Raw genomic sequence first — 21,073 nt, forward strand, 5'->3', positions numbered from 1 at the left:
GATGCAAAATTTCACACAGTCTATCCACTCCTTTGGAAAACCATAGCAGCTAAGAACCTTAATCAAGAACTGTCAAACTACCTTATCATAGGCTTTTGCAACATCAAACTTAATGATCATACCTTTTGACTTCTCTTTATGAATGGAGTGCATGACTTCTGAAACTAAAATAATGTTGTCTGCTAATTCTCTCCCTGGGGTGAACCCATTCTAATTTTCTGAGATGAGATGAGGTAAGATCTTCTTCAGTCTATTGGCCATTGCTTTCGAGATAATTTTGTATATGGTATTGCATAATGATATGGGCCTAAGATCGTGCATTGAAGTGCATTCCTGTTTTTGGGGAATTAAAGCAATGACTATATTATTCATCTCTCTTACAAACTTCCCTTTTTTCCTGAATTCTTCTACAACCAACCAGATATCATATCCCAGAAAGTCCCAACACTTCTGATAAAACTCAGTTGTCATGTCGTCCGGGCTTGGTGCCTTATGAGGATGAAGCTCGAAAGTGGCCCTTTTGACTTCTTCTAGGGAGTATGGTTCACAGAGAATTTTAGCCTCCTCCGCACTTACCAACTTTTGCATAAGATCAGGGAGCCTATTATCCGGCAAAACTCCTGCCTAATAGAAGTTGCCCAATAGATTAACAAAATGATCGAGTGCCACCTGCTCTAACTTAGCCTCAGTGCTTCTCAAAATACCTTCACCATCCAAGATAGCAGTGATTTTATTTTTGTTTCTTCTAACTTTTGAAGTTGCATGAATTTTTTTTGTGTTGTGGTCTCCCTCAGCGACCCATAATGCTCTCGATTTATCTCGCCAATACACTTCTTCTCTGTTGAGCAATTCCACACACTGTACCTTTAGGAATTTTTCTTTCAAGTAGTCTTCCCTGACCATCCCTTCTAGCATGATTCGATTGTTGATTTCTTCCAATTCTTCCTCTATTCGAATTTTTTCAGAGAATATATTATTGAATGAGGACTTGTTCTAGAGTTTTATATTGTTTTGGATGTATTGAATTCTCTTTACAAAACAGAAGCTAGGGGAGCCCGAAAAAGAGTTACTTTCCAACCACCATGATTTGAGTAGATCTAAGAATTTAGGGTCCCGCCACCACATACTCTAAAATTTGAAGTAACTTATGTTCTTATGAGCCTCATGATTGATTGACAAAGTAACTGGGAGATGATCCAATCCAACTTGCAGAATAATTTTAGTGTCAATGGAGAAACTACCATTAACCCACCATTCTCCCACAAAAAAGCGGTCTAATCTTTTGGAAATTTTTGAAAAGTTAAGCCTCCTGTTGGTCTAGGTGAACTTACCATTCTTCGGGATAACATCCACCACTTGACATTTCGTTATGAACTCACTGAAGTCTTCCATTACTCTAGTGCTCTTCCTCAGCCCTCCTTCCTTGTCATCGATATCTAAAATAGCATTGAAGTCTCCAGCCAAAATTACCTTGTGCATCTCTAGTGACTGCAATTGCTCATATATTTATGTCCATACTCTTAGCTTATCGTCTGTCTTGATCGGCCCATATACATTAAACATGGGAAAGTCAAAGCCCCCTGGTTTGTACCTAATGTTGCACGCCATCCAAAAATTGTTGGACTCTAGTGGGATCACCTCAAAAACCTCTGAGTTCCACAGAAGTCCTAGTCCTCCAGCAGAACCTCTGGTGTCTTGAAATAGTCCTTCCCACTTATTGCAAAATTTTATGAATTCATCCACCTTCTAACCATTCAATTTAGTTTCCTAAAGTAAGATCATTTTAGATTCGAGCTTGGCCAAAGATCTTTTAATCAAGCGCCTTTTGACAGGGGCTGTGACATTCCAAGATGAGATTCTCATATCTGTCCAAGGGAGGGGCTGCCTCCCTTGGAATTCTTCATGTATTCCAGAACACTAACAATGCCTTTCTCTGATGCTTTTTCTTCTTTGATCTGTTTATGGTTTTTCTTGCCTTTAACCCCTTTTGCTCTGCCCAGGAGGGTATTGGCTGATTGAATAATGCATTTGGGGTCTAGGTTGTCCAAGACATCGTCTTCACCCTCCCAGTCTGAACTACTCCCTTCAGTATCACTAGTGCAATTCTCATCTATGTTAACGGCCTGAAAGCCTGGTATAGGAGACAAAATTTGGCTTGGTATAGCCACTCTTTCAACATTATTGATTTCTGATTCTATCTGACAGGGTCAAGGGTTAGGTTCGAGATGCATCCTATCATCAGGCAATGATTTTATCTCAGGAGGCTTCTGTTTCTGCTCATTTACTTTCTTCAACCATATTGCCTTTTCCTTATCTTCTTTCCTCTGCTGAGTATTGTATGCCTTTCACACAAAAATTCCATAACTTTTGGTTTGATGAGTTTTACTTCCACATCTTTGGCACACATAAGATTCTTTCTCAACTTCAATGCCTTGTTTCCATATTCCGTTGTCCGTTCTAAGAGTAAGAAGAGGAGGAATCTGTTCGACCACTGCAATTTTCATTCTAGCATATATATATGAATCATTTTCGATTATTCCTTCATCAATTTCTAGAAGGGTACCGAGCGTTTGCCCAATTTTCTCAAGACATGAGTCCCCCCAATATTCGATTGGGAGATTATACATTCCGATCCATATCGGAGTTTCGTAGACTGCGAGTTTCAACGGGTTAAAATTGGGTGTCCACAGTTGCATGTAGAGTGGTGATTTATCGAAAAACCAATTTTTTGAACTTAGAATTTGATCCCTTATTCCTTTCTCTGTGAAGATTGCCACAAAAAAGCCTTTCGACAGAAATTTCACCACAACTTGGCTACCCTAATTGTCTTTTATCCATGGGTTAATGCTCTGCCTAGGTTCCTTCGGCCCAATGATTCTGGCTATAACTGCGAGATCCTCCCAAATACTTTTGTCATTAATAGCTTCCTCTGTTAAATCAATCTCGACCCGTCTCGGCGTGTTGCTTTCTTTCGTGATGTTCTAATTTGGGGCATTATCCTTCTCCTCTGAGAATTTGTCATTATTGCAGTCTGTGTTCTGTTTGTCACCCTCGACCATATTGTCCCTCACCGAACGACTCTCGAATACTTCCCTCTATACTTCGTGATCTGTCCTCTGTTTTTTGCTCTCACTCTGCCCTACCTCGCACGCCATTTCCCTTGCTGATATAACATTCTTGGAGATAACATTCTTTTCCCAGTCAATATCAAACACTCTCCACTTTGCATTTCTCTGCCTGTCCTGGTGGTCATCCAAATTGCTCCTACCTTCAGGGTTGGATCTGTTCCCCTGCTTGACCTCGTGCACCTGCCCATTTTCGCAAGTCTTCTCTTCCTTGCGCTCCATTGACTTTTAAAAAAATATTAACATGTACATATATATGTGTGTGTGTGTGTGTGTGTGTGTGTGTACATATATATACATATACAATTTGATCAGCAGTTTCTTTTATATATATAGGTATACATTCAAGATATAATCCAAAAATTATATATACCCTGCTAGATATATGAATATGGGTATATAGATAATGTATAGATTTATATGTATATGTATAAACCATGAATTTTATACATAGATATATACATATATCTATACATATCTATACATATGTATATATACATATTGATATATATTCTTCTCATTCAAGCATATATATATATATATATATATATGTACAGAAGGTATAGATATCACATATATATAGTCTCGGCATCCACCCACATTCCCACCCTCAAGGCTTAGGCTATTTCAATGGAGATTGTCAGGAAATCATTGTCTCGACGATCCTAACTATAATAAGTGTGAGATCTTCCTCCCTCGTGATTATCTCAGAAATGACATCTGCCGACACTCATTAATCCACCTCATTAACCCACTTCAAATTGTGAAACTCGGTCGTACCTTCTTCTGAGAATTTCACCTCGCCAACTGAGTTGTATCAATCATCTCCGCACATGCCGATCATGCATATATTAACTAGACACTAAGCATGTGAGATATTGAATGATGGAATCTCGAGGATGGTCTTGCATTTATTTCTTTGTGATATGCCTCTCAAGCAAGTACTATCTCCAATGTTTTAATCATTCCAGCTCATTCTCAATTAAATTCATTTCATTCTCACACCCGACTTTCGAGACAGACCTCTAGCTTTATAAAGACCGATTTTTCTCTCTCTTCATTCTCTGCTAAGCAAAATTCAAAATATCATGGATACTATACTCAAGCTCTCGAGCTCTAAAAGACAAATGACCATTCTTGGGGAAATAAAGGCAGCTCGGTTGACATGCCTCTTGAAATTTCCTCACAATCTGGTCATCAACGGGGTCACTCAAATTTTAGGGGAAGATTTCATCACCAATGAGGATAGGACCAGAACAAATTCTGATATTTCCTCTTTGCTCCTAGCCGTAGTACTCCATTTCGAGCCTAATAGGGATTTCATCAAGGAATTATGTTTAAAGGTTTTTAAGAATAACATTCTCATAGAGCTTGATCGAGTAATGGTGAATGTTACTTCTGATCTCTTGGCCCCCAAGACAAGGCATTATGATATCTTCATGCGGAACAACCGCCAGGTTCCTCGGTTCCCAATATTGATTCATGATAATCCTGCGAAGTTTGCCAACAGAAGGCCCATCATCCAGATGAATGTCAACTTCCTCATGTGGTGGTTCAATGTGAAAATTCCTCCCTATAGCCACTGGTTGGCTATATACCTTCGGGACGAAGGTGTCAACATGGACATGATAGTCGAGATGGAGAATTTGAAATCTTCTGAATCGCCAAAGGGTTCTCAATTGGACCAGGCAGGGGCTCGAGGGAAAGGGCTTGACTTTTGAGTAAGTAGGAGATGCGACATTCTGGTTAATCTAAGCAAAGCTAGTTCGTATAAAAGACTTTTATGCTTTACTGTTTTTAGATAGGAGATGACTTGTCTTTTGAAGATATGTTTATAGTATCAGACGCTCAAGATATATATTATTATACGCAGACGCTTAAAATTACTTCAATGATATGCAATACATCTTTATAGCGACTTTCCCATATTTATAGATTCGATTCTAGGCTGTAGATAAATTGCAATTTTATGCTATAGGGTGTATTAATGAAGTATCTATCTCAACATAAGTATACACACATAGCTGCAAGCGTGTTCATATAATGCAAGACAGATATATAAACACACCTGCATTCCATGTGGGTATAGGTATGATGTTGTAGATACTCCTGTTAATATTTCTGATTTCATTATCACCTTCATGTATTGGGGATCATGTGGAGGGGGTACATTGGAAGCCATCAACTCTCTTGATTTTTTGGCCACGACTGTCATGGCCCTACTTCGTTCCATATTCTTATTGTAGTAGTAGACAATTTTGATAGAAAACCTTATTCTAAGAACATTAAGGGGCTCCGGTTTCAGGTGGAGCCGATGTAGGCGGCTAACTTCCTCTCTTAGTTTTACATGGTTAAAAGGTATTCTAACTTTGAGTTTGCAGGATAGTATTGCTCTGTGTTTGCAGCATGCAGGATCCAGTTCGCTCAAACCCGCTTAGTCAACATTTGAACAACTCTTTGGTCTCCCCGCTCGCCCTCACCATACAAAGGCTTCACCTATTACTCAGATCCATTATGTAGAAGTCATGGTTAAAATATTGACAACATGATGTATTTCTCAAATTATTATTGTAACCCCTTAAGAAGTCAGATTTTTGGCTAACAAGGACTTGTAAATTATTCCAGGATTTTTTCCTTGGGCAAGACCGAAGGTTTTCTTCATTCGGTTCTTTCCTACGGGTGCCCACACCGAACCGAATTTGTACTTCTATGTAATTATTTTTCAATTAATAAAGTTTACGGCCTTGACCCATTATCAAAAAATATAAAAAAAATAAAAAAAATAATACCTTTTAACTGATATTAAAAATTAAACTATCCTAGATATTTATACAAATGTGATTAAGACCCTTGTACATATTAAAAAAACCATAAAACTAAACTGATATTAAAAATTGAACTATCCTAGATATTTATACAAATGTGATTAAGACCCTTGTACAGATTAAAAAAGCCATAAAACTAAACTGATACGAAAGAGCTAAAAATTAAAGCTTCAATCATTACTATGTAAGATTGGAGCACAGAATCGAAAACATTGATTACTTTCCCAAACCAACGAAACAAAAAACAAAATGATTAAAATCGTACGAAGCTCGTGGGAATTTGGACGTTCCAGAGCAGTTTGCTGAAAACCCTCGTTTATATTCTTTGGGTGTGAAACCCTCGCAAAATGAAAGGTAATTATTGAGGCCACTAGATAGCTCGAGCCTGGTGCTTGCTGACCCCAGGATCTATCCCAGACTTCGAGCACAATCATAACAACGGAGGCTCCTTTCAAAATATTTCAAATAAATTTTTGTTGCTATTTTTGCTGAGATGATTCTACTTGAGACACACTCGCGCTTTCTTCTCCAGATTCTGCAAAATCGCGTGAAATCGTGAGTTATTTATTCCTTTCTTCTCATCGACGAGTAATACCTTTTTATTTTTGTTTTGATTTTTTACTGCAGTTTTTTGTGTTCTGTGTACTTCCATTTCACCTCGCAAGAGGATTTGCGTGTGTTTTTTCATTAAAGAGCAGAGGTATCGCTGCCGTGTTAGGAAACCTGCATAAGCGGCATAAATATTGCACAAAATTTTAAGTGTATGAAAGATTCTTACCCGTTCAAACAATTATTTTGGATTTCTGAAGCTTGAATTGTGTTATTAAATGAATTATTGCGTGTTTGGTATATAATTAGCTAGTGGAATCATCTTTAATAACACGCCAGAATAGTGTATGGGACGGCAAAGACGGCGCTGTAACATCCGAGTGGACGGAGAGCTAATCCAAGGGCCGAAATTGCAGATGTTCAGATTCCACTTGGAGGGTAGAGTTTCTATTGTTAATTTTGATTAGAAATTTCCTTGCTTATAGATCTTCCTCTCCTAGGGCAGCGCTAAAGTTGGTTGTTACTTTTAGGATATGCTTGGGATCGGATTTCATTACAGAGGGAGCAATCCAGGATAAAGTGCCATTGTGTCTTGACCCTAGATCTTTTGCCACTTTTTTCTGACAATCAATAAACAAGTGACCTTCTGTCTCAGAGTTGAATTGTATAGTACAACTAAGGCGCATGCATAATGACACAATACATTTCTCCTTTGTGCAACTTATTTGCCACAGGGATCAAAAGATCGAGATATAACTCAGATTCACCGTCCAACCAAAACGAATTCTCTATATAATATCGCCACGCCTAGTGAAGATGACAACCGGGCTATACGAATGCAATCAAAATTCAACAACCGAGCTCTCAAGACTGCTCGGTTATCAACAAACGAGCCTCTCTTACAAAGCATCTGAGTTCCATATTGATGTTTGCAATATCCCTTTCATCACATATTGACACAGGTTAATGTTGTTGAAACCTAGATCATTTATGTAGAAATTTATACACAGTTTCTGGCTGGATCCAAGATCATTCAGTTAACCTCAATTGAAAGGGCCAGACTTCTGAATTTTCCAGTAGCACAATAGATTCTCTCACAGTAATCAATAGATAGAGGTAGAGACTTTCTTGTAGACACAAATTTTACAATAGATCTTCTCCTGACATAGCTGTAGGGGTACTTGGAACTCTAGAAACTTGGCTTGAGAGTGGATTATAAAATTTGGTAGTCAAGATAATAGTTATACAGTCATACTTTTATCGTACTGGCTACAATACTAAGCATAGAGTTACAACGAAATTAATCAATGCTGTAGAACTGTTAAATGTTAAGATTATATTAATTAATACATTGACAAAAGATGGCAAAATGATCTTGGAGTGGTATTGATGAGGGGCACAAGGTCAGCAGGTTTATTGGCCTTACTCAAGCTATATGATTGATTGAGTTGCTTGATAATTTTGGTATCACTGGGAATTCTTTTTCCAAGGCCTACTCTTGATTTTTTATTTTTGGTCACGCAGATTGAAAGCACTTTTTTTATTTTAAAAAAAATATTGACTTTTTCAATTTTTTTGCAACGGGGGATGCCTAGAAGTCTTGAGGATGGTTGGGAAACTTTTGGGAGTCCCCTAGACCTCTCAAGGACATCTTGAAGTCCCCAAGCTGCCTTCAAACCAAGAGGACATCCCTACTCTTTGGGTTGCCTCTGAGACGCTGTCAAGTGGTCCATTATAGCTTTTAGCCTTTTGGGGGTGCTATGTAGCAGTACGCCCCTTTTATTTTGTTCCTTGGAGAAGCTTATTAACCATGTACCAGGAGAAGCCTATTACCTGTTATTAGTTTGACTTTTTTGTTAAAATAGATAGATTTATAGCACGGATACTCTAAGCACTTCAAATCATGTATCTTGATACAGCTGGGTTTATTTCTTTTTCTTCTCCAACATTATAGGACTATCTTCTATACTGTCATTCAGAGATATTTGGATGAAAGTTGAGCCAAAATGTTGAAAGAAAAGTATTAAACACAGGTTTCTTCAGATACATGATTTGAAATGGTGACCAGTTGAAATCTAAAAGCATTAATTACTCTAGGCACTACACATTTCTTGAAGAGAATTTGTTATTAGAAAATTCCGTGGCTTTAGTTTTATGTAAACTGCCATGTGCTTTCCTTCTTTTTTGTTCGTTGGTCCTTGCTTCTCTTGAATACTGCTGTATTCAGTATTGTATTGCCCTCTCTTAAGATCTTTTCAGAACCAGCTGTCTTTTATGACTTCAAAGCTGGCCCAGACCCTCATTTTAGCAATGGCCATTGTGGGAGCCTGATTTCAGTGAACATGAATGGCAAGAAAAGCCTGGAGCTGAATACCAGTAGTTAGTGTTAACACATAGAAAAGCTAAGTTATTTTTGTGAGGAATCTATAGCCAAAGATGCAGGGATCGATGATATGTAGAATCCTATCCCAATAATTAGATTATTGACCATTTTTATTTTTTTATTTTGTAAAGTTCACTTTTAGTTTTAGTAATGTAGATTTCATATTGCTGCTTCCGAACTTTTAATTTGGAATTATTATGTATTCATGCATTGTTTTCATGTTTGTATTTTCAGGTTGGAAAAACCTGTAGAGCTGGATTACCATTTTGTTGAATTTGACGATGTACGATACCATATTCAGGTAGGGAGAAGGTTCTATTATATTACTGAAAGGCTGGTAATGGCAGGAATGAATGTCCTGTAGAGGAACCATATTTTGTTTTTGGATTATTTGTCTGATAATTTTTTGGAATATTTGTCTGATATCATGATAAATTAACCATGCTTATAAAGTTTTAAAGAAGCTTTAATTTGATGAGGGAAGGAAATTGTCTTGATTTATTCTAGATTATGAGAGCAGGTGTAGTCTTGTAGTACCATGTCACTTTGAATTTTTGATACATTTTGATAAGCAATTTCTGATAGGTAACTTTGAATAGAAAATAATATCAATGACATACTTTCTACAGGCTACGGTGAAGGATCCTTATCATATGGTTTTGTCAATATTAATTCCAACTCCTCCACCTGAGACTGTTTTTTCTGGTGGACTTCCATTTGGTGCAACAGAAGCTGTGAAAGGAGCGTATGGCACTACAGTGCAGATTGTTGACACTCCGGAAGAAGGCTTTCAGCTTACTCTAAAGCTTGATTTGGCAAAACTTCCATCAGATGAAGGTCCAGCGAGTCTCTTACCCAAGGTCATAATAAGCTTTCTATATAATAATTGATTAATGACAATGTATTTTAGCTTCTAAGCTGAATATTGTCATTGTTCAGTGTAATCTTTTTGAGTAAAGAGTTTGTATTCAAACATAGATAGAATTAATCTTTAAATTGCTGTAGCGACACTAGGAAGACTGGAGAATGTAGCAAGTTGTATTTATATACCTTTGGCTCTGCAAGCATGTTCAGAATAATCCTTCAAGAGCTTGTGGTTACTTTCAGAAGCCCTTTTGTAAGGAATGCATCATATATCTAGAAGCCTGACTTATTTCCATTACCTGTTAATTGATGAGTTTATGGACCACTAATCTATTTTCCATGGTAGGAAAGATATATTCATTATATTTGTATTACAAAAGTTTGAAAGCTAGACAAGACATCAGAACATCAGATAATGCTTATATTACTATTACAATCATATTTTAATTCCTCTCTTCTTAGAAGCATGAGATTTCCACAGTCCATATCAATGTTGCTAAGTAATTTCTGGATTTGACTCTCTGAATTTTTAGTATTACCACCGTTTTGGATCAAACTCCATGATCCATCATCAGGGTGATAGCAAGATTTTTATAACAATTCCCTCCCACGAAGGGTATCAATTAGAAGCATGAGGTTTCTTGTTTCAGACAAATGTTTTCAAGCAATTCACATACTTGTGAAAGCACAAGAGTTGGTGAATTCATGGTGTGAGAACATGTTAGATAAACATTTAAGAAATGTGAAGAGCTAATGAGCATGCAGAAATCGTTTTCTTAGCCTGTTCCTGCTTTGTAACTATTCATCTCCATCATCTATTTTGCATACTTTGATCTTCTTTATGAGAGAACAGTAGTGTGGATGGTGAAAATCTATAGAATTGTGAAGGAAATGGAAAACCCTACAAAATATCTAGGGTTAACAAATTAAAATTAAATTTAAATGAAAACCTAGATATATGGAGATGAGTATGATAAAAGGACCGATGTAAACTGATTGAATCGGTAGATAAACATGCACTGAATTAAAATAGGAGGCAAAGATATATCTTGGAATAGTACTTATCCAAGTTTGCGGTCCTTAATTTTGTCTCCCTTGGTGGTATATATTGTAATGCCCTGCCAAGGAACCCTCGAGGATAAGAGCAAACTATACAAGGAATGCATGGAATTTTTTTTTTGAAGTTATTAAGTGTCATCATGCATAACATATACAAGTATAACGCTCAACCTCAAGATAAGGTCAACTATGTGTAACCAACTATGCACATGCGGAAGTCTAAACTCATGAAACTCCATTGGAGATAACTGAAGTCACCTCTAAGGGTTTCTTGACGTCACTACCTTAGCAATGCATCCAAGACTAGATCAATATCTCACGACCCACTAGGAGATGACTGAATCATCTTTTAACACTAAACCAATCATATGTATGTTCATTTTAAAACATCAATTGAAAAGTTCCTATGATATCATCATGATACATCAAAAATAGAGAAGCATGAGAGATCATACTTCGTGCTCAATTCCAACACCAGTGCTCGTAAAGCCATACCAATACATATCCAATAACAATTATTACATCCATCTCCAATTAGAGGTTTAAATACATACATGATCAATGATGCAACACGTCTCAATATACAAATGAGTACATCATACAAGAAAGAGAAGAGAATGAGAAGAATCCAGTTTTGAGGAAGGAGGTAAAATCCATTGAGCCAATCACAAACCAGGACCTGTCCCCAACAATGGTTGGCAACGCCACTTGACCATGTGGTACCCTCAGGTCCACCCCACTGTGCTCGTGGAGATGGTCACATGACCCAAACTGTCATACCAGAATAGAAGGGAGAGTAATTGGCTTACATAAGAGCCAAACATGGAGTAAATACTCAACATGAACATATAAACCCAACAAGTGTCATAAAACCACAACAAGATGGAAATGTCATCAATGCATCACTCGCATCAAAGAGCAACAATCAAGTAAGAGAAGGTACCCGAGCAACAATAAGTAAAATACCAAAGAGCAAGGAAGCATCCTTAATCGGCAACAATAAGGGCAAGGAGGCACCCACAAGATCAACACCAAATTTGCCATAAGATATATATCACAATGAGATAACCAGAAGATCGAGCAATAGTAACTCCATAGGGTGCTACTCAACTATCATGACCTAGATACTAGAGTGCTAGTGTAGGGAGTGTCATTATGTGTGCTTGTGAGGATGCACCACACGAAACCGAGCAATCTCTCATACAGACGAGAATGATGATCATGCTAGTCCCAACGCTACATGTGCAGGCATACCACTCAGGGTAAGAACCAACGCCTACATGTTTAGGGCACCAATTATCTTAATTAATGTTTAATCCCATCCCAAGTATTAATTAATATTATCACTTCCCAAGTATTAATTAATATTATCACTTGGTTAAGAAACTCCTAATGTGATTGCCTATGTACCACTTTGGGCTAGGTGCACGTTGGGAGCCACTCCTTAAACTCACTTTAGTACCTAAACCTAGGCTCATCTCATTCAATTGAATGAGGTATCAAAATAAAACATAATGCAATGATTCACTTGCCATAATCTCAATAACATCATATATCTCTATTACACAATGCCATATCAACCATATACAAGGCATGCTCAATTGGTCATGGTACTAAGAGATGGATCCACTTGATCCCACAAAGAAATGCAATCATATAAGAAGATACAAGGCATCTATTTCAACCACTCAAGCATTCATTTCAATTGCTCACATCAAGTGCTATCATATCATTCCACCTGGGAAGGCAAGAGTCAAGTATCAAAACCAACTTCAATGCAATTCAAACATACTATAACGCCCGCTCATACATGAATGAGAACAATGCATAGATACATATACTAATCATCATAATAACATCTCAAGAGATCACATACACAATGCATAACAATGCCATTACTCAAGGAGCAACCTAAAGGTCCCCAAATCATGAATTTAATCCTAGATTGATCCCAAACCACAAGAACAAGTGCAATACTCTATGGCATCTCATAGAAGCATACCTAGGCATCACAGTTCATCTCACTCAAGGTCAACCAAACCCATGAATCAAGGCAAATTGGAGAAACGACTCAAATAGGACAGCAGAGGAGACTAAAACCCCAAATCAGCTCTCTGATAGTCAATTGTGTGATTTTAGGTGCAATTTTTTTATTCTTTCAACAATTTCGTGAATCTTTTAGCAATTGCATGAATCTAATGGCAATTACATGAATCTAATGGCAATTGCGTGATTTTGATGGCAATTGTGCAAGTCTGGGTGGAGCTGTGTGATTCTGCACCAAAAAACCATCTAGGGCATCAAGTTTGACAAACATGAAGCATGGGAAGCCAAATTGGAGACCAACCCATTTGAGAACTACCTCATGACATCCCAAAAAACACAAAAATGATATCAAACTACCATTACACCCATCCCAAAAGATTTGGGCAACATTTCCCATATAAACTCAAGTTTTCAACAAATAGAATCAATTAAACAAGGAGATTCAAATAGAAAGCATGCTTAAATCCCATCACAAACCATTTGCAACTTACTCAAATCAATTAAATTGAGAATCAAGGGAGAAATTAAAGATCCTACCCCAACCATGATGAAAACTTCAACTTGAAAATGCAAACCGCATACACCCAAAGAAGCCAAATCCTTTGACCAGTCCAAAGCATTCACCATCACCAATCTTTCAAGCCAATGCCGACAAAAATCCCTCCATCCAATCTCCCCCAATCAACATACCAAGTTTCACATGTAGGGTTATGAGAGAGAGCAAGAAGAAGAAAAATGATTAAGTGTTGAGAAAAATGAGCTCAACTCCAAAATATACATTCCCCCTAGCGGGGTCATCATAACATTGTTAGTAACATGATCTCATCAAATTGAAATAACATAAAATATGATTCATTACTTTTAATCAACTAATCTAGTTAACATTACTTATCTCATTCTAATCATTACTCAAATCAGCATTTATATCCACATTTCTCATATGGCAATTCTGAATCACAACATCGGTCTATCTCAATCAGTAAGTACAATAGGTCTAGATTATGCCACAATAACAACCCAATGAGTCAAGTACCCTAAATCAATTATGCAATGGTTCTCACAACCAGGCGCAAGAAAGCAAGTGTGCACCTCAATGCACCAACATAATTAAATCACCATGGAGCAATTCAACACATCACTAGTCTAGAACGATCATGAAGATATATCAAACTAGAGCATAAGATAAACACTCGAAATTGCATACACTAGAACAATACAGAGTCCAGACCAAGATCGAGCCCTACAATATGATTCACATCCAACCGCAAGAGATACAATCCATGGCACAAAGCCAAGTCCACTTAAAGAAGAATGTGATGCAAAAAAGCAAACAGGATGGGCATTGCATATATGAACTTGCTCTTATTATCTTTGCTACAACCTCTTTATAATAAGGAGATTGAAACACATGGAAGATAATGCTATTGGCAAAGAAGAATCTACCAATGGAATTGTGTGCCTCATCCTTATTTTATTCATTGAATAAACTAGCCATTGTGTTTGGGGCATCACTAATCTCTCAAGATTTCCCCTTAGGCTGCATTGCCCTGGAACTAGGTGAAAAGGCCAGAAATTGTGGCTGCTGGAAATTATTAGTAGTAGTAGGAGTAAGAACCCTCAATGGTATATTAGTAGTTGCAGCTGTGTTTTCTTTAGCACAACTCCACATTTTATTTATTCCAGCTCTTTGTTTGAGTGATAAGATGCTACATACCTTGGTGCCTTTGCCTTGGATATGAAGGAGGTGACATAACTCTAGTAATGCTGCCTTGAAATTCAATTTGATAAAAAATGCACTTCCACAATCTATTGCTTCTCGATACCTTAGGCTTTTCTCATAGCTTGGTTGCAAATTGTTTTAAATGGGACTTCTTATCGAAGGGACTCTTAGTGAAGTACTCCCAACAGAACTGATTGCATCACATGCCCCCTTCCTCCACCCCATCTCCACACACACACACAGTTGTACTCGGAGTCTTAGATTGAGCCCCCGTAGGCTCTCATTGACCCCCTTTGTTACTCATGCTGTGAGAAGTATAATTCATAGTGACATTGCAAGAAGTGAAATATATGGTTCAAGTTTTAAACCATACATATGTCAGAATGCAAGAGCTCAAGACACAAGATTTTCTATTTATTTTTCTTAATCTAGGTCACACAAAGCATATGAGAAGAGGATACACAATGATATACATATTTGTTCTTTAACTTTTGTCAAATGAGAATTTTACTTTTGTTTTTGTTACTTTAGTTTACATAGACTATTGAAGCAAAAGATGCACAAAAGGTGTAATCCTTACTTGACTAATATTAATGATTAATATGCAATTTTGCAAATAAAAAAAATTAATAAATAATTTAAAATTCTAAAATACTCCTATTATAAACGTAAAGTTAAAACTTAAACCTCTAAATGTAGTTTTAGGGTTGTCTAACTGCTATTCTTAGTGAAAACAGCTGTTGAACAACCCTAAAAGCTACATTGTATAACCATATATGAACAATATATTCAATATCTCTGAATTGAAAAAAAAAAGTCATATTATCATTGATTTCAGATACAGGGATGGGCATTTAAAATAGAATATCAAAGATACAATTGCCAAAGTATGATGAGCCAAGGATTATCTTGAAGGCTTGAAGATTGCTTGAATGTGTTGAAACTTGAATGGTTGATCAATGAAGACTTGGTATTTTCTCTTCATCTTGTTGTTGCTCTCACACTTGCTAACAATATCACTCTTGTAGCCTTGCTCTCACTCTTGCACCTTTTGTTGCAACTTGAAGCCTTGCTCAATGCTTTGATGGTGATTTGGAGTGAAGGTGGGATCTATATATATAGTTTTTTTTGAGTGCTTGGGTTGTGTGTGGGGGCCCACAATTTACTAGGGTTAGGGTTAGTGGTTTGAATTCCCAAACACATTCCTGATTAAAAAAAATATTTTCCAAGTTTTTGATGAATCCTTGCAACATCCCCATTAAGGGGGGACACCTAAGACGTACCCCCCTCTCTTTGAGGGAGACATCTCAAGGATGTCTTCTACGTGGTCTTGGTGGGGGCAAAATGGGGGTATTGCTGGCTTGATGATGATTGTAATATATTCATCATATGTTGTCATTGATGAAACACATACACACACATATGTTTATATTGTCTACCGGTGTAACTTCAAGTTGTTTATTCTACAAACGGTATGCTAGAGGTTATACTAAGAGGTTTATCTCTAACCAATACTTTGTGACAAACCGGCATATGCATAGAAGACAACCAATAGATACACATTAATCGGCATCAACATTGAAGATCAAGCGGAGATCATATCAGGAGATTCAAGGATAACGGTTCATATATTTAACTCTAACCGGTATTGATTGTTCCAATCGGTATTCGTTGATTTTGTGATGAGTTACCACAAATCGTGATGAGTTATCCCACCGACAAATTTTGGCGGTATTTTTGTGATGAGTTATGATCACTTGACCAAATACACTGCACCTAGGAAATTGTGTTATGATTTCTTTGGGCCGACATGAAATCTTAATGTCTATATATTGACATCACAATGAATTATTTCATGTGAGTGAAAGTGATATGTTGTGTACGAAAGTCAATAGAGTTAAGTTGCAGAGTATGCAAAAGAGCAGTGTTGAATATGTTTAGAAGGATCTGATCACGCAAGTATTGTGCTACTCAGACAAATCAAACCAATCCTGTTGTTTTCTAACAATCACAATAGAATTCAAATCCCCTAATCGGGTAAGTTCTAACCAACTTCTTTGTACAAATCCTCTAACAGGGTGATCCATTAGTTTGGGTTTAGAAATCCTCTACTGAGGTTACTCCTAACAGGGTACTACCTTTAATAGGGTATGAGCTTCTAATCAAGCTTTGGGATCTCTAACAAGATTCGCTCCTAGCAGAGCACTTTGTAGACCCTAACCGGTCAGTTATCTATTACTGCAGATAGTTAACTCGTGAGTTCCATCTCACCGTGGTTTTTACCTATTTGGGTTTTCCACGTACAAGCACTTGTGTTATGGTGGATGTTTTACTTATTGTGGATGCTGTTATATCATTTTGGATTACATGCATTGTGTTTAAAAGTTTTGTTAAGTTCATCTACCGGTTAGTGTTTGAAGTAGTTTTATTTTTGGTGTCACTGATTCACCCCCCCCTCTCAGTGCTTTTAAGTCCATCAATTGGTATCAAAGCCTAACTTCTTTAAAGCCTAATCGCTTAGAAGGGAGCCTTGAAACCACCATGGGGGACATGAGCTACTTTGAGATGGCTAGAGAGCTAGAAGCTAGTAGAAATGAGCTTGAAACCCTTAGGGTCAGACTGAAAGCTTCACAAGTCAAAAGGAGAGAGCTAACTAAACAACTGTTAGAGATATTTGACAATAGTTCTTCAGATGAGGCCAATATTGATGCTTTAGCCGAGGAAGTTGAAAAGTTAAACGGTGAAAAACTAAATTTGAGGAGAGAACTAGAAGGTCTTACTATTCATATGAGTCAGGCACTGGAAGCTAGAAGAGCTGCTGAAGATCTTATCAAGGAGAGAGATCAAGAGATTGCCAAGATCAAGCGAGAAAATGCTACCTTGCATGAGCATTTGAATGCTGAAAGAGAGGAGAAAGAGAACTTACAGCTAGATCTTGAGTTAGCATCATCTCTGAGAGAGAACCTGTCAAAGCATAATGAAGATCTCACCAAACAGCTTACCGAAGCTAATGGGAAATTGGAAAAGCTCAACAAGAGTTTTACCTTGCTTGAAGAACAAATTCAATCACAAAGGATGAAAGGTGATACCTCTGGACTTGGTTTTCACACATCTGAGAAAGGTGAATCCTCCGGTACTAAGAGCAACACTCTTAAGAACAAATCTGCTCCTAAGATCAAGAAGCCTACCGGTAAGAAGGTCTTTAAACTTGTTTGTTTTGTTTGCTATAAACCTGGTCACATTGCAAATGTTTGTAAAGACAAACCTAACATAAATGCAAGCTACGATACTAATGCTAGATATGTGTCCAAGAAATTCGAAGGTCATTGCTTCACATGTAGAATGTATGGCTATGGACATAGATCTGTTGAGTGCAGATATGGAGCAAATAATCCTGTACCACATATGCATCCAAGACCAAATGGCAATTGGATGAGCAATTTTGACAACCGGGTCAACATGAACTGGCAAAGACCCTACGACAACCGGTTCAGTCCATTTGAGATTGAAAAGGTAACAAATGTCATTTGCACCATCTGTAATAACTTTGGTCATGTGGCTATGAACTGCAGAAGAAGAACTGGGAGAGGAAATGCAGGACCTTGGAAATCATCTGGTATGGCCTTCTATCACTGTAACAAACCGGGACACTTAGCAAAATTCTGTAGATCCAGAAATATCAAACCGATCAATTCTTCTAAGGATCAGAAAGGAAAGCAGAAAGTTAATATTGAAGAAACCAGAAAGGAAATGAATCGGATATGGAAGAAGAAAGTGATGACTCACCTGGAGAAGACACTGTTCCTTCACCCAGTGAAGAGAACACTACACCGATGAATTAAGCCTTTTAAATATGGCTAAGGGGAGTGTATCGGTAAATCCACCTCCGGACCCCTTGAGATGAATGAGCGGTAAGAGAATTTTGAAGCATGAAATTTTGATAACCTTTTTGTCAATATGTTATCATTTCTCCTTGAGTGGTGAAATTAGGGTTTGTAACCCTAACAGGCGAGCATTTAATGTAGTAGGTAAAAAGGATAAAAGCAAGTTTTTACTTTGTCATTTTTACCCTAACACATTCGAGAAAGAAATTTGGAGCGCTTGCTGAGCTAAAAGAGTTTGTTGGCTGATAATTGTTGAAGTTGCATTGTGATTTGCAATCAAGCTGATTTGAAGGTTGTAGAAGATCGAACTGGTGTGCACTTGGGTGTTTAACCGGTAAACGAGGCAACGTGTGTAAGAAAAGGTATTTCTTTGAAAATCTTGCTTCGAATCTTGTTCATCTGAAATGGCATCATCTTCAAAGACGGTAGAAAGGTTAATGATTCCATCTAAGCCAATGGAAGTTGTAGAGGCGGAACAAATTGTGTCGTATAATGCATTATCACAAGTTCCTAGTGGAGTTTTAGTAAAAGGAGATTTGTCAAGTTCTATTGATTGTAAGATAGAGGATCTAGGATCGGTATACATTTACACTCAACTAAAATCCCTCTGTGATGAGAATGGAAAGATTCAAACATAGTATGCTAGGGTTTTCGAGAAAGGTTTTCACAACGCCGCTTATTTTCTAGAAGATTTTGAGGAAGAGCATATTAGAATCATTTTTAGTCGGGTTCATGGTGAGAACATGTACTTAGAGAGAACACACACAATTACCAAGGAAGCCATTCAGGTTGTAACTGGTTATTTCTCAACCAGTGAAGTACCTGAGCTAAGACGAATTTCAAAAGAGACGGTATTCTCACTAACCGGTTCAACATCTGATAAACGTGCTTTTTCTGTTAACAATATCAAAGACCTAGCGGTGAAATTTGCAGCAATGGTGATAGGCTACCCGGTATTTTACTCTAGTAGACTAAATAGTGTTCCATCTACAAGAATTCATACAACTTACAAGATGATAGTTGAAAATGCAGATTATGATCTTTGCGAGGCTATTAGGAGACAACTGTTTCTAAATTTGCAATCTATCAAAAAGGACAACAGTCTAAAGTTCAAGTATGGACAGCTATTGGTTGGGTTATTCTTTTATTTTCAAAATTTGCTACCGGGAATAGGTGATATTGAATGGTCAAAGGACCTACCGGTATCTGCACAAATCAAGAACAACATCAAGGCTGTAAAGAATACTTTTTCTGCTGCAATGAATAAGTATTTCAATGAGTTTCAGAAGAAGATGAGCATGAGAATGAGATTGCCTAAAGATGTGGTAAGTCATTTTGCAAAAGACATTGTTTTCACAGTTACCACTGATTTTTGTTTGATGCAAGCAATTGAGCCAAGGAAAGAAGAAATGGAAGATATGAGTTATGAGGTGAACCATGACTTACTGGTTGGTTATGCTAATAACCTATTAGAATCTCCTAAAGATTTAAAAAAAGGCAAAACTGGATATTGTGGTATTCCAGGATGCACAAGCCAAAACCAGTATTGCTCCTGCCACAAGTGGGAAAGGAAAGAAAAAGAAAACTGATGAAGCACCTCCGGTGATAAAGAATACAAGGGTGACTCAGAGTATCCAAACCAAAAAGGAACCGGCACCTAAAGTCTATACAAAGAAGGAGAATGTGACAAAGAAAAGAGGTCGGAAGTTAATTCTTCAAGATGAATTTGAGGGGATTGACATTGAAGAAGAACCCAAGAAGAAGAAAGCTACCGGTAGAGTAGCAAAGATAGTAAAGGAATTGCCAAAGGTAACTATGCCTATTGATATAGCAACTTACAAGCCTGATACCCATTTTGAAAGAACAATGAAGACATTAGGGAGGAATAGGTTTGACAATGTCAAAGAGCATTTTGATTCCTTTATTGAAGATGAGAAGAAGCAAGTCATTCAACAGGTAATCACTTATTTGTGTCATTACAGTAGATATCCACATGATCTTGAAAACGATATCTCAAATTCTTTGTACACTATTTTGTTAAATAAATGGGAGGAAGCTATAAAATTGGAAAAATAAATTATTGATAAGATATTTGTACAATATTTTCCCAATTTGTCTACGGATGAAATAAGTGCTTTAGTTGATCAGTACAAAATTCAATTTGCTTTCAAAGTAAGGAGATTGAAACTACTCAGTGGAAAGAGGGCAATTATTGAAACTGAGACCCATCGAATAGCCTTTGAAATCAAACGGATGGAATAACTCATCCATTCCTCTATGAATGAGGAAGATGTTGTTAATTGACCGGAAATGGATGAAGAAGAGATTGTACAAGCTGATGAGGTCTATCCTGTCAAGAAGAAGGATGACACCATTATTCATGTTGATGATGATATTCAGGATTCAATTGATCTATCTGGAGACAACACTGCACCAGATATGGAACCTCCTGCAATCATTGACTTACAGGTCAAATTAGTTGAGCAACCGACAACTCAACCGAAAGTGGACAATCCACCGGAAACAGAACAATCGGAGAAACCCCAATCCCCACCGGTCTTACAAGACACTCAGAAGGAGTCTATGGAAAATGTTGTCACACAGAGTTCTGAACAAGA

The 21,073-nt window shown here is 37.4% G+C and overlaps 1 protein-coding gene across 2 annotated transcripts in view; it reads left to right on the top strand.

Moving 5' to 3' along the window:
- Positions 1-6,116: 6,116 nt before the first annotated feature.
- Positions 6,117-21,073, top strand: part of LOC131030634 (actin-related protein 2/3 complex subunit 2A) — a 45,697-nt gene continuing 30,740 nt past the window's right edge. The window contains exons 1-4 of one of the 2 annotated variants that reach the window (XM_057961527.2): positions 6,828-6,937; positions 7,030-7,461; positions 9,117-9,183; positions 9,512-9,719. In XM_057961527.2, coding sequence (XP_057817510.1) covers positions 9,536-9,719 — 184 coding nt within the window. In that variant the 5' untranslated portion in view covers positions 6,828-6,937; positions 7,030-7,461; positions 9,117-9,183; positions 9,512-9,535. Of the gene's footprint in view, positions 6,506-6,827; positions 6,938-7,029; positions 7,462-9,116; positions 9,184-9,511; positions 9,720-21,073 lie in introns of those variants that run through there. The other variant, XM_057961525.2, reaches the window with a different exon arrangement.

This window comes from Cryptomeria japonica, chromosome 3, assembly GCF_030272615.1.
Source record: "Cryptomeria japonica chromosome 3, Sugi_1.0, whole genome shotgun sequence".
In the NCBI taxonomy this organism is placed as follows: Eukaryota; Viridiplantae; Streptophyta; class Pinopsida; order Cupressales; family Cupressaceae; genus Cryptomeria; species Cryptomeria japonica.